The sequence below is a fragment of the Sebastes umbrosus genome, chromosome 3, assembly GCF_015220745.1.
Source record: "Sebastes umbrosus isolate fSebUmb1 chromosome 3, fSebUmb1.pri, whole genome shotgun sequence".
NCBI lineage: Eukaryota > Metazoa > Chordata > Actinopteri > Perciformes > Sebastidae > Sebastes > Sebastes umbrosus.
In genome coordinates, this window is record NC_051271.1 from 25,998,115 (window position 1) to 26,012,353 (window position 14,239).

General features: G+C 36.0%; 1 protein-coding gene across 1 annotated transcript; it reads right to left on the reverse strand.

Annotated features, from left to right (window-relative positions):
• Positions 1-5,393: 5,393 nt before the first annotated feature.
• LOC119484920 lies at positions 5,394-11,570 on the reverse strand. The gene is made up of 6 exons (XM_037764102.1): positions 11,445-11,570; positions 10,127-10,158; positions 8,623-8,738; positions 7,582-7,617; positions 5,727-6,400; positions 5,394-5,644 (listed from the first exon to the last, which is right to left on the reverse strand). Exons 3-6 carry the CDS (start codon positions 8,736-8,738, stop codon positions 5,394-5,396), a joined length of 1,077 nt encoding a protein of 358 aa, XP_037620030.1. The 5' UTR covers positions 10,127-10,158; positions 11,445-11,570.
• Positions 11,571-14,239: the final 2,669 nt, after the last annotated feature.

Genomic DNA, 14,239 nt, shown 5'->3' on the forward strand with positions numbered 1-14,239 from the left:
ATCATATCACGTGATGTCTTCTCGCAACACGGCATTGTGGGACTTGTAGTTTTACAGTTACAGGAATGTTTATCGTTCATTATTCACAGTTTTCCCATTAAAATTGCTCCGTTATCACCGAAGATGAGTTATTAGCTAGGTATGGATCAATAAGGTAAGGTTATGTTTTATTTGAAACTTTAATTACATTTTAACAAGTGTCCTAGATAGCAAATTAACTCCGCACCGGATCCGCTACGGAGGGATGTTAGGCCCCGGAACGAATCCGCAAAACGGGTCCGGAAAGGAGTCCACTTGCACGGCGGGACGGTTCCGTAACAGATACGGATCATGGATCCGGACCAGATCTGGCCTGGACACTGCCCGTATCCGCTCGCAAAGCAGCTCATCCGGCCCAGATCCGATTAGGAAAAAAAATCTAGCTGAGCAAAATCTAGATTGCTCTATAAAAGCTTGAATACTTCTTATAACCAGACTGCCTTTATTATTAATAAAACATTCAATTAATTTAAAACTTGAAAAAATCTGAACCCACCCTATGGTTCTCCAGGTAAATTATTTTACTGTGAAGCAGAAGTAGGAAAATTGGGTTATTAGCAGTAACTTAATAGCTCTGCTACTGCTTTAAGAGAGCAAGCAGTTATCAGTGAGGCTCATGTCGGATAAAATTAGTTACGTTAGGTTTTTTTGTTTTTTTTTCAAAGTAAACTTTGAAAAAAGAAAAAACGTCACTGGTCATTTGACAACACTCACCTCTGTTTTGTAGATATTTCCTTATTCAATTAGCTTTTTCAACCAGCTGGATTAAAAAACAAAAAGTTTTTACCCATATTTAATATTTAATACATTTCCACCAAAAATGTACCTTACATCCACATGTTAATTTATTTATATTATATGGCATAGCAAGTCTCTCTATTTGTATCTCATATTTCACTGTTATTTTATATATTTATTTGCTTTCACTGAACAAAACGAGCAAAAAGACGACGGACAGGAAGACAGCTGAATACTTCCGGCCGCCATCTTTGTTTAGAATGACGCACATCCGTGGTCGTACGCACGTTATGTGACGCAACCACGCAAACTTTGGAGTTGGTTAAAATAAAAATCCTCTTCACTGTGTAGCAGACGGCTTATTTTTGTTCCAGCTTTATAAACGTGTTTTTCGTTAACATGGACATGTTATCAAGCGACCAGCGGGGATTTTGAGTTTGTTTTGTATTTGTTTTTTGAGACAAACGGTGGCTTATTGTGACAATTAAGATAGCTTAGTGATTAACTTTAGCTAGCATTAGATGACGTCAGCTAACGGAGAGGCACCTGCATCTGTTGGCCTCAGAGGAACGGCCGTTTATCTCAGTGGTGGAATGTAACCGAATGTAACTAACGGTAAGTACATTAAGTACAACTTCAAGGTACTTTACTTTACTTGAGTATTCATGCAACTTCATATTTATATAACATATATATTATTATACTACATTTATCTGACAGTTAATGTTACTTGTCAGATTACAGTTTTTCATTCCCTTCCTGTCCAGTTTACTTAAAGGTCCCATATGATGCTCATTTTCAGGTTCATACTTGTATTTTGTGTTTCTACTAGAACATGTTTACATGCTGTAAAGTTAAAAAAAAACTTTATTTTCCTCATGCTGTCAGCCTGAATATGCCTGTATTTACCTTCTCTTTCTGAAACGCTCCGTTTTAACGCATTTTGACAGAATTGCAACAGAATTGCGTTACTAGGCAATAGCTTGGGTCCATGTGTACTTCCTGTCAGCTGATGACATTCACATACACTGCAACCAGGAATAAACTGGGACACATTTAGAATGTTTACGTTTAAAATTGTGTCAAGGGTCTAAATATTGTATATTTGTGACATCACGCATGGGCAGAAATCCTTACTGCTTGTTTCAAATGCAGAGTTTCTGAATACGGGCTGTGTGTATTTCCCTGTGGATTGAGTGTTTCAATACTTTCACAGTATTTATATAGGACTTAAGCCTGCTTTATAATAAAACAAATTGAAAATCTCACTTTTTTTATAATATGGGACCTTTAACGGTTTACTGATAATACTTGCTAACTTTTACTTAGCTAAGTAAGATTTTGAATGCAGGGCTTTTACTTGTAGTGGAGTGTTTTTACATTGTGGTATTAGTACTACTACCTAATTTTTTTTTTTTTTTTGCCATTTGCAGTAAGCAGAATCAAGCAGTAAATTAACTTAGCAGTGGTTTAAGGCGGATTTAAACCTGTGTTGTTTGGGTCAAAGTTACATAATCACTTAAACACTATTGGTATGTCCTCCTCAAAAGCTGAGGTTAAAACTACTTTACTTATCACTATGGCAGAGAAAAACATTTCCTAAAACTAGCTAACTAATGAAGTGTTTAAGAATGAAATGATTAACACAAAGAAGTCATTGTAAATAAACACATTTGAATGTTATGTGATTGTATGAATAAACATTAGATTGTTGTGATTATTATCAGCTATGACTTCTTTTCTGCACTTGCCTGGACTCTAAAACAAAAAATGTCTCCAGATCCTGTTATAGACTACATTTAGCAGACATAATATTATCTCCATTTAAAGAGGCCATATGTTGCATGCTTGAGACAATAATACAATTTAAAATTAAATAACTGTAATGGGGTACAACTGTGCAATGTTCTTGTTTGTTTTAGTTCACCGTGTGGAGGTATATTTCAACTCATTTTTTGGCAGAGAAACTTACTTCTATGTGATTACTGTACTTACTTACTGAGGTGCTCTACCTAAGAAATAAAGGATTTTTTAAAGGTAATTTTCTTGTTACATGACAACCTTAAAAGATGCCAGTATTCCTGGATTTGCAAGAAACAAATGATCTCACTTGTTGTTATTTGTCTTTAATGTAGATGAAGATCTTGCTCTGGACAGTTTGCCTTGTTTCAGCCTTTTGATGGGAGGAATTGGTGTCGTTGTGAGTCCTGGGGTTCAACTGAATGATCTCCTCCCCGCTTGAATCAGTGACTGACCGGCAAAGGAGAGCCACACTGTGAGTGTCTGATATTAATTCTTAATTCTTTACTTTGTATTCACTTTTTGTATGCTCTCTGTGTTGACATTCATTGTGGATGCACATCTACTGAACGTTTGGCCTTATGAGACTGCAGTTAAAGGTTAATCCCTTGTTGTCAAAATGATTATAGTCAAAAACTGTAGTTTCATAATTGTTACAGCAAAACTATTGAATTACTCTATTTTAAATGTGTCGGAGAGTCCGTTAGATGTTGTTTTATACATTACTAGTCAACTAACTACAGAACTAAAATATAAAATAAAGAATATAATTGTGGTAGACAGGTGTACAGTAATTACAAAATAAACAAATAATGTGAACAGAAATGTGGTTTAATGTTAGGGGTGGGGAAAGAAGTCTATTCACCTACGTATCGTAATTTCTTTTATTACAACTCTGAAATTGTTTTATTAATGCCAGAAGTGATATATTTGCTTCATCTGAGTCAATGCGGAGGTAGAAGGAAGTTACCGCTTTTATTGTTGTAGTCTGAGTAACGTGACGTCATATCCGTTATGTAGCCGTCAAAAACCAAAACAAGCCACAGCGAGCTGAAACTACAAAGTAAACGGCGGAGGGTCCGCATGGATACGACCTGCATCCTCACATTTTAAATCCAAAGTGGTAAACACTACACATACAGTAAAGTATGGAAACACTCTGGGTTTCACACATTGCCAGGAAAAGCAGAGCTAGACATCGGTAACTTTTATTGTTCTTTTATCGAAAGTCTTCTAACCTTTTCTTTTATTTGTTGGTTCAGTGGCTAAACCATTAACGATAAAAACAGCCTGTATAGCATTATTAAGGTTTGCTCCAAGATTACTGGAGTACAACAAAGAGACTTGTGTTCCCTCTGGGAGAATCAGGTGGTAAAGAAGGCTAAGAATATTATCAGCCAACCACTTCATGTTCTGTCTCCTGAGTTCTCATTGATGCCTTCAGGTCGCCGTTATCAGGCAACTCTGAGGAGAACTAACCGTTACTCCAACTCTTTTATTCCTTCTGCTATCAGGTTATTAAACTCAGACAGTAGTCATTTCATGTGAGATTTTTATTGACCCTCACATGATAAATCATGTAACAATGTCTATTTGTTATCTATTTGTTTTCTCTTTTTATCTATTTTATTGCTATTTATTATATTTTATTAACTTATCTGCTGTCCTTCACCGACCTCTGTTTGTCAGTTTTACTGATCTGTGATTGACATAACATTTTGGATGTTTGTCCGGATGTTGTCTCTGTGTGTGTTTGTGGGGTAAGCTGTGAATTGAATTGCCCTTCTTGGGATCAATAAAGTTGTCTGAATCTGAATCTGGCATCTCCGTGGTCAAATTGGCCGACGGTACAACTTTAGAGCACCCATATACTGACATTTATGTTAAATGCATTCAAACGGTCATCATTTTGGAGGATGTAGTTTAAGGTGCTGTTGAATTGTATTGCGTTATACTGACAGGTGTTTGTATTAATTTATTCATGCCATTTATATCAATGAGCGTAGACTAAATAACAGAGACACCTCTCTGTATGAAATACAGTTCAGCAGCACCATAAACTACACCCTCCAAAATAATCTTTTTATATCATCTACACCTGTTTCATTCTTTTTTGTGCTATTGTAGCACACCGCCACCGGCCTTCAGGTGTGAGCACTTAAACTATGAAGTATACTGTTAGAAAAGTAGGTTGAACTTACATAATTCAAACAGTTACAGATAACAGTGTTGTTATGCAGGAGTTCCAAAATGATTGACACACACAATATTGAGCTAAGCTTTAATCAGAAAGAGCAGGAAATCAGAAGATTTGGTAATGCTTTACACAAGTATTGAGTACAATGACATGAGTCCTCCTAATGCGGAGGTTGATATAACATCCACATTTAACATTATTGTAGTTTTATGAAGTAAGTGTAAAATGTTACTCGTTGACTTTTTGTAATTGGGTAGAATATGTTTTTGCTTTATTCTCAGAGTCACAGTAACTTTTTAGGTTGAATGGAAGCTACAATCATATCATATCATAAAGTTTGCTCCGGCTGGTGGGCGGTGCTTGGTATTTCCTCAACAGATCTTAACATGGCTGCCAGGTCACAAACTTTCTCATTTTACAGTTAAACAGTACACTACAAGATGTTTCTGAAAACATTTTATTCAAGAAATAGGCAGGAACCTGACTCTCAGTGCGTCTCCTTTCTGAACTGTCTCTGATTTGACTCTGCAACTTGCATTTATTTCACATGGACATGTAATGAGTCAGTTTGGATGTAAGAGCACGTTTTAAAAGTTATAGCAGTTTATAGATTTTAAGCTCATCCTGCGCTGTCCTCCGCACCTCCCTCCTCCTCTGCTCCTGCTAGCTCTTCTGTGTTTACCCCCACTTCTGCTTTTTCCCCTCCTCTTCTTCCACTGCCACCCTGACCCACCACCCCTTCTGTATTACTGTCAACATTAGTGAAATCTCCTGCCCTTGTATTAATGTTGTTTTTTTTGTCTCTGTACCTGTGTGGAATCACTTTTGCCACGTTGAGGCTGTATGAATGAAGTGGATGGCAAGTTGTTGCTGAAACGAGGTGATGAATCATATGTATAACAATAGCGGGTGACTTGTTTTCCAGTGGAGCAGCTTGTGCACTGCACTGCACATCGTCCGTCTACGTCGTCCACGTCGTCCACGTCGTCCACGTCGTCCACGTCGTCCACGTCGCAACGGAATATGTTGCTTAGACCAATTGATCCTAGGGAACCCTTATGTGTCCCAAGCCGCTCAAGGGCTCCCCTCAGGTTATCCTCAGGTATGTGTACACAATTTCTGGGCATGAATACATTGGAAAACACAACAGCATGGTTACTCCAATTCAGAATCTGATTTATGCTATCAAGAATGCTCCCGGGACTTGATTCGCTTGTACATCTTTTATCACATGGGGAAGAGAGAACGTAGAAAAGTAACAGATCAGTTTTGATACAATTTTTTGTCAAGGTGTTAAAGTGCTGCAGAGTACGGTACTCTGCATGATCAGCTTTACCATCGTAAACTGCATCAGGGCACTGTTCTTTAACATTAGCCCATGTCATAGACCTTTGACGACATTGTCTTAGAACATGAGGCCATTGCACACGTTCATCAGGACACTGATCCAGAACATTGGGCCATCTCAGAACTGTGGCTGCCACCACCCTCGTGCCGGTGTACACTTCACATCTTAGAATCGTATTCTTCACTTGGTCAGCTGAGTCAATGACTTTACTGATGTCATACATTCTCTTGTCACTGTTGTATGGGATGGTTACAGCCAGACTGAACATGGGGAATCTTCTGTCAAAGGAAACAAATACACAAAATGTTAAGCAGGTGTCATGTAAAACAGTACTCTAATAAGGTATAAAAACTAGAGCTGTCAAAGTTAACGCGTTAACACTAATTTGTTTTAACGCCACTAATTTCTTTAACGCATTAACACAATCGATCTTTCGGAGGTTGTACCAGGCTTAGTTTTAAAGCTAGAGTGAAGATACTGGCATCATAAGAAACTAGAAAAAACCTAAGCAATCAACAGGTACCATCCATTGGTATGTCATACTAGCTCGTCGCGAAGGAGGTTAAATAACCCTCCAAACTTGCGCTAAATTTTGGCAAGGAAAAAACTGTCACGGCCTTTTTCAAAGGGGTCCCTTGACCTCTGACCTCAAGATATGTGAATGAAAATGTGTTCTATGGGTACCCACGAGTCTCCCCTTTACAGACATGCCCACTTTATGATAATCACATGCAGTTTGGGGCAAGTCGTAGTCAAGTCAGCACACTGACACACTGACAGTTGTTGTTGCCTGTTGGGCTTGAGTTTACCATGTTATGATTTGAGCATATTTTTATGCTAAATGCAGTACCTGTGAGGGTTTGTGGACAATATTTATCATTATTTTGTGTTGTTAATTGATTTCCAATAATAAATATATACAAACATTTGCATAAAGCAAACATATTTGTCCAGTCCCATGTTGATAAGAGTATTAAATACTTGACATATCTCCATTTAAGGTGCATTTGAACTGATACAAAATATGTGATTAATTTGCGAGTAATCACGATTAACTATGGACAATCATACCATTATTCGCGATTAACTATTTTAATTGATTGACAGTCCTAATAGAAATCAGATTAAAATGTAGATGTCAGTCACATGTTACTCCGGACATCTGTTATTCTCTTTATTTTTGGTTAAATATAGAAAGTCAAAGTTGAAATGTTTGTCCTGAATTTTAGATGTAATTTTTTCTTGATATGGTGAATTAAAAAGCGGGAATATGGAAAATCATCGAGGGCTTACGTATTACGTAATGTAGCATTTGTTCTGTCAGTCTCTGGTGCTTGTTTTCATAGTGGTCTGGTCCATTTGTTTCTTTTTCCGTCTTTTCTCTCTGCTATAAAGCTCATTATAAATATTATTATTTTTAAGTACTCTGTGAGTAATGTTTACTTAACCACTTACTGACCTGTGACCCTTGTTGCCCTCGTAGCTTGGTCTATACCTGCCAAATGAACACAGATACAAAATGTCGCTGGTATGTGTGATCATTGGATACAGAACAGAAGTTCAGAAAGTCTGATAGATGGAAGGATGCACTGATCATCGAATTGATAGAAACTAAATATTAAAAAGAGACAATCAACACACAGTGTATTATATAAAATTTGTATCAATATAAATGTATTTTACGAGCCCAATTCAGCATAAAAATCAATTAAAAGCAAAATATTAGCTGCTCTTTAGACTGCTGATTCTTTAAAAAAAAAATATGAAATGGAATAACAAAAGCAACTTCACTAAAATTTGTCATGTTTACATATTTTGTTTTTATGCATTTATTGTTTTTGTTTTTTTAAATGGCACAATACATTACGCACATTTTCTAATATTTAGAAATTATCAATCCAACAGGTGTTGCAAAAAGGAGGGTTGTCATATAATGTTTGTTTAGTTTTAGTTTTTTATATATGCCTTTATAAACAACAGCATAAAACCATATAACAGAAATAAAAAGTATATATATATACATATATATTACATATATGTATATATATATACATTATATATATATATATACAGTATACTGCCCCCCATCTCCACCCACAGCTTGAGAACTATACCTTTGTAAAGGAGCGGCTTATTTTCTCACAAGCCAATCAAAGCAGACTGGGCTTTTTCAAGAGGAGGGCTTAAAGAGACATGCGCTAAAATGGAGCATTTCAGACAGAGGGTGAATACAGGTATATTCAGACTGACAGTATGAGAAAAAAAATAGTTTTTTGAACATTAAAGTATTTAAACATGTTATAGAAAGAAAGAAACTCCAAATACAAGTATGAAAATGAGAATGATATGTCCCCTTTAAAGGTGTCCACAGTGTCCACTGATATTAAATCCAATGGGAGAAAACAGCCCTATATCTGAGGGATTATTGGATGTGTTTTGTTTAGAGAAAAGGAAAATGAAGGTGTTCAACCAGTCTGATATTTATTACGAGCCTGCTCACCTGTTCAAGACCTCATTAACAATTCGTGCAAGTTGGTTCTGGTCCACATCAGCCAAACTGTTTCCAGCAGAAAACAACAAGCCCAGCGTTACAGCCATCCAGCACAGGGCAGCCATCTGAGTGTTTTAAACAAATATCATCAGGGATGATTAAGATAATGAGACTACATTACAATCTTAAAATGTTTATAATTTGCAGCAGGTTGTTGTAATTAAACATAGGTTATTTAATATTTAAGTTTTACACTCATTTTTAGATGTAACATTAAGATTTGCCACAAAAGAACTGGAATTTAAAGTTCCTTCTTTGAAATTTAGTGAGGCATCAGTAATGTGGAAGAATCAGTCAAATCTTTTGCCGATTGTTTAGAAATTTGGCTAAAGTTTAAAACTTTAATAATCTGTCTTCCATACTCGTCCCTTGTCTTTGGCTGAGTAAATTCATTAGATTCAGTCTGATCTGTTCTACAGACTAGCAGTGGTGGAAAGTAACTAAGTACATTTACAAAAGTACTGAAGTATAAATTTGAGGTACTTGTACTTTACTTGAGTATTTCTATTTTCTGCTACTTCAAACTTCTACTCCACTACATCTCAGAAGGAAATGTTATACTTTTTACTCCACAAAATGTTTCTGACAGCTTTAGTTACTTTGCAGATTCAGATAAATACTACAATATTTAATCAATAAATAAATTATGATATTATTAAATCTTTAATAATTTATTGGTCCCCAGGGGGAAATTTGCAAGCTACAAGCAATATTAAAACGATGAACACATCAATGCATCAATAATTATAATCTAATAATCTAATATATATTATTCTGAAATGGGCCATTCTGCATAATGAGTACTTTTACTTTTGGTACTTAAAGCAGGCTTGGGAAGTAACGGATTACATGAAACGGCGTTAGCTAATTAGGATACAAAACAAGGTAACTGTATTCCGTTACAGTTGCAGAAAAAAAAAAGAAATTTGTGGGGCTGTACCGAATAGTTCAAAGCTTCATTCATAACGTTGACATTCAAATTATTATTAATAATTTACAGGACCAGAAACAATAATGGCGAAATTTCAGCATGTTTCTTTTCTCTTGTCTTTATTTGTATATTAAGAATTGAGGTAATCCAATAGTAACAGAAAGTAATCAGATTGCATTACTTATTTATTGTGGTACTTGGGTTAGCTTACTGACTACAGGTAATTAGTGACTGTATTGGATTACATTTTAAAGTAGCCATCCCAACCCTGACTTTAAGTGTATTTTGTACTTTTTACTTTACAATGCAGAACTTTTACTTGTGAAAGAGTATTTCTACAGTGTGGTATTGCTACTTGCTACACAAGTAAAAGCTCTGAGTACTTCTTCCACCACTGCAGACTACGTTCTTCAGTCCAGTGCCCTGAACTTGGACAGTACATGTTCTGCAGTTTCACAGTTTACAAAGACTGGCTTTCCAGAGAAAAAGGGAACACAAAAATAGGATCATGAGAATGCTCACCTTCACTGCTGCTGCCAACAGGATCTAAAACCCTACAAGAGAGAGACACAAAACCATTAGTAGAAGGAAAAATGTGTATTTTATAACTGTTGTTGCTGAGTCAGTTCCCTGACTTCATGACTCCTTTCTACTTGTGCTACTTTAACACTATTATGTCGCAGAAGATAAACATATCAGTGTTTTTTCTAGGGCTGCAACTATTGGTTATTTTCATTATCTGATTATTTTCTCGATAATTCTTAGTTTTGTCTACTTAATGTCGTGTCAATATCCATCAGTTTCCCTCAGCCAAAGGTGACGTTTTCAAATGTCTTGCTTTGTCCGACCCACCGCCTCCAACCTGCACATAAAAGATATGCTTTCACATTTGAGAAGCTGAATATAAAAAATGACTGAAACAATTGATTATCAAAATAGTTTTATGCTAAAAATATAAAAAGATTCTGTAGTATAACACTAACCTGATGAAAAATGAACTGTCAAGCTCAATAAGTAAACATACCGTATCTAACCAGTAGACATGTTTGTTGTTGCCTAAAGGTGATTTCTGTAAAGCAACTGACTCGTGACAATCTTGGGAAACGAAGGGGAATTCAGTGTGCCGTCATCCTGCAATTGTTCAGCATAGGTTACGTAGTCTCACTTTGATGTGGCTTTATTGAAAAGCTTTTGAAATATTTGCAAGATGTTAGGACTTAGTAAAAAGAACATATGTAAGAACACCTGTAAACGGGTAAAAACAAGGGTTTACTGTTAATACAGTCTTTAACCCATTTGTGCTTGCAACTGAAATTTTTAATTTCCTTTGTTGGAAGTGTTCTCTGGGCTTGCCTAAGCACAAATGTGAAGACATTTTCAAATTCCGTCAAAAAACAAAAGTGAGTTTTTCTTATCACACTATATCTAGTATTTGGGCACATGATGTGAGTACTGTGTTTGCAATAGACTAAAAATAAAAATAAATAAAAAAAAATCATACTAAATATAGTCTTTGGGCACAAATGGGTTAATTAAAACTTGTTTATTAGTTCAAACACATAGTTTGCCAAACTGCACCTTTTGAACTTTTGAAATTCCGAAACATCATAAAAAGCAAGCAAAAATGTCTTTTTGGTGCTGAGAGCTTTACCAAAATCAAAGAGTGAAACATTTAAATTTTACATTCAAGGCATGGAAATGAATACCACTTATTTTCTCGATCTTTCAGTCCATTACAACACCTCGCTTTGAGGTGTTGAAGAGAAAACCCCCATTTACCTTTTTGAGTTTCTAGTTCTGTATTTTAAGTAAGAAATCCAGCCAAGTGAAATCGTATTACCTGCTTTGGTGGAGAAAGATGTTGATCAAATGCTGTTGACTCTGTTTCCTTCTCAGTGCAAGGTGCTGTCGCAGTGAATGCAGTCAGAAGGAAGTGACATGTTTAGAAAGGAGAGCCTGACCTTGGCCAAACCCTCAGAGTGGCACCATGCCCTTATTTGAACACGTCTCTAAAAAATTATGTAGAAGGAAGAACAGGAGAAAGACATTCTGCCATTTCATTCAGGAAGTTGAACATCGCACAATAAGTGTTGATACTTAACCCTGACTGATAACCTTTGGAGGTCTGTTGTTCACATATTTTCTGTATAAGTGATTTTTTTTAAGACAACATAAGATAATGCTGAAACTAACAATAACACTTTCTCAGTAACACAATCTGATATTACAGTTTGGTTTTCCTGAAAAATAGAGTGATTTCTGATGAGTCTCTTCTCCAGTCCTTGAAATGTATGCTTTCCAATCATGTAATTCTGACTGTATACAAATGTACAAAGGTTTTTAAGGATAAAGCTAACTTACCAGTGCTAAGAACGTTGCTATTCTCTCATCATGGCTGTTAGCATTATGCACTGGTTAATTCTGAGCACCTTGCACACATTTGACAGCCAAAGGCATAAAAACTGTTTCCTGTGGTGTACCCTAAAGTTTTAACAAACAAAACACAACTATACTTCTCCTTAAACTAGACCTTTAGGCTCTTTTAAGTTCTCTTAAGGATGTCAAATGCTGAACAGGCAAATATTTGATATCTACAGTATTGGATATCCAGAGTTAGACAGAGGTCCCTATCGTTGGTCCTGAAAGTGTCACTAATGACGAAGCAGATTTTCTTGGGCCTTCAAACGTCCAAACATATGCAAGAAAGCTGGGTGTAAGTCTTGAGTCTGCTTTAGACTTTAATAAACAAATAAACTCTGTGGTTAGTAGTAACGTCTTCCATATTAGGTTGATAATAATATTTAAACTGTCCTCTGTTTTGGAGATCTGGAGACAGTCTTAGATGCTTTTATTACTTCACGTCTTGACTGCTGTATCTCTCTTTATGTGGGAGGCAGCTATATATATATATATATATATATATATATATATATACATGTATATGTATATATACATGTATATATATATATATATACATGTATATGTATATATACATATATACATATACATATATATATATATACATATACTTATATATGTATATATATATACATATATATACATGTGTATATATATATATATATGCAAGTACTGGATTTTTCAGTATAGATTCTCTACACAAGCAATTATACAATTCTCTGACCTGAGTAAAGCGTGACGAGCAGCACTTGTGAAAGTAAATGATAAGGAAACAAAAGAAATTAAAATGATAATTCATAATAGTGCTGTTATGCAAGGGTTCCCAAATGATTGACACACAAACTGACCAGATAGATGCTCAGCCAAGATTTAATCACAAAGAAAAGAAATTCAGAGCATTTGGTAATGCTTTACAGAAGTATAGAGTATAATGATATGAGTACTGTAAATACTGAGGTTAAGTTAGATAACAGAAAATTAAACTTTAGTACATTTTGGTATGCGTTTTGGCACCGTTGATCAATTGCAAGCTATTTTGACAGTGTTGACCTTTCAGGGAACGGAGAACCGTAGAGCCCAAAAAGGAGGAAGATATCTTATTGACTTTGTGGTACAATCCAATTTTATATAACCTTTCTCTGTCGGAGAACAAACTGCTTCTCAAATGAGATGTTTCAGGGTTTGTATTCAGTCATGAGACATTAGTTGATGGTACAGTGGGATCATGGGACTGCTGTGCATTCGAGCCCAGGTTCTAACAAATCTACAGGGACGTGCAATAATATTGTGGGTCTCCTCATTCTAATGTTGGCTCACTACATCTTAATGAAATACTTGTCCACACACACAGTAACTATTGTAAAACAAGATTTAGCAAGACAGTAGACTCTTTACAGCCATGCTAGGGGCTCTGTGAGGCTGTATTCAAGCACAGCAGTGCTTTGAGCTATATGCTAACATCAGCACGCTAACATGCTCATAATGATTATGGTAGCATGTTAATATTTAACAGGTTGATTATGGTATCAAGGTATGTTTACAATCTTAGTTTAGTGTGCTATAATGCTAACATTTGCTAATTAGCAGTACACACAAAGAACAGCTGAGGCTGACGGGAATCATTAGTTTAGCAGATATTTAGTCACAAACCAAATTGTTGGACATATAATTGACCTGAAGATGGTGCTTGATGAAAGGTCAGGGTATTAACGTTTTTATGATTCATCCTCTGGGGACCATGAATGTCTTTGTCAAATGACATGGCAATCCAACCATCTCCCGCGAGCATGGCTTAAAAGAAACTTCACTTATACATTTAACTCTCTGAACTGGGTCTTTCTTAAGATTGTGTCTCATCTTGTCTTTTGTTATTCCAAAATCACCCGATGCTTTTGTTCTATAATAACAATAATATAATTTGGCTGTAATTATTACAATAACAGCACCAGCAATAGTTAAAGGGATAGTTTGGGTGTTTTGAAGTGGGGTCTTATGAGGTATTTATCCATAGTCAGTGTTACCTACAGTAGATGACAGTCGGCACGCCCCCAGTTTGGAGAAGCAAACGGGAGTTACCAAAGCAATGTACTGTTGTGGACGGGCCGGCAGCAAAACATATTCTAGCCACCTAAAAAAAATCTATCAGTTTATGTGTATGCTATATTTAGAATTTTTTCACTGCTTTACCTTGCTCTCAGACGGCCGCTTCCGAAAAGG

Bases quoted from the DNA above. Each gene is read 5' to 3' on its own strand.
- LOC119484920 (XM_037764102.1), bottom strand. From the start codon at position 8,738: ATGGCTGCCCTGTGCTGGATGGCTGTAACGCTGGGCTTGTTGTTTTCT. The intron at 6,401-7,581 runs GTCAGTAAGTGG...TTCCTTTGACAG, and splicing joins GAGGGCAACAAGGGTCACAG to AAGATTCCCCATGTTCAGTC. The intron at 5,645-5,726 runs GTGCAGTGCAGT...ACCTCGTTTCAG, and splicing joins GGACGACGTAGACGGACGAT to CAACAACTTGCCATCCACTT.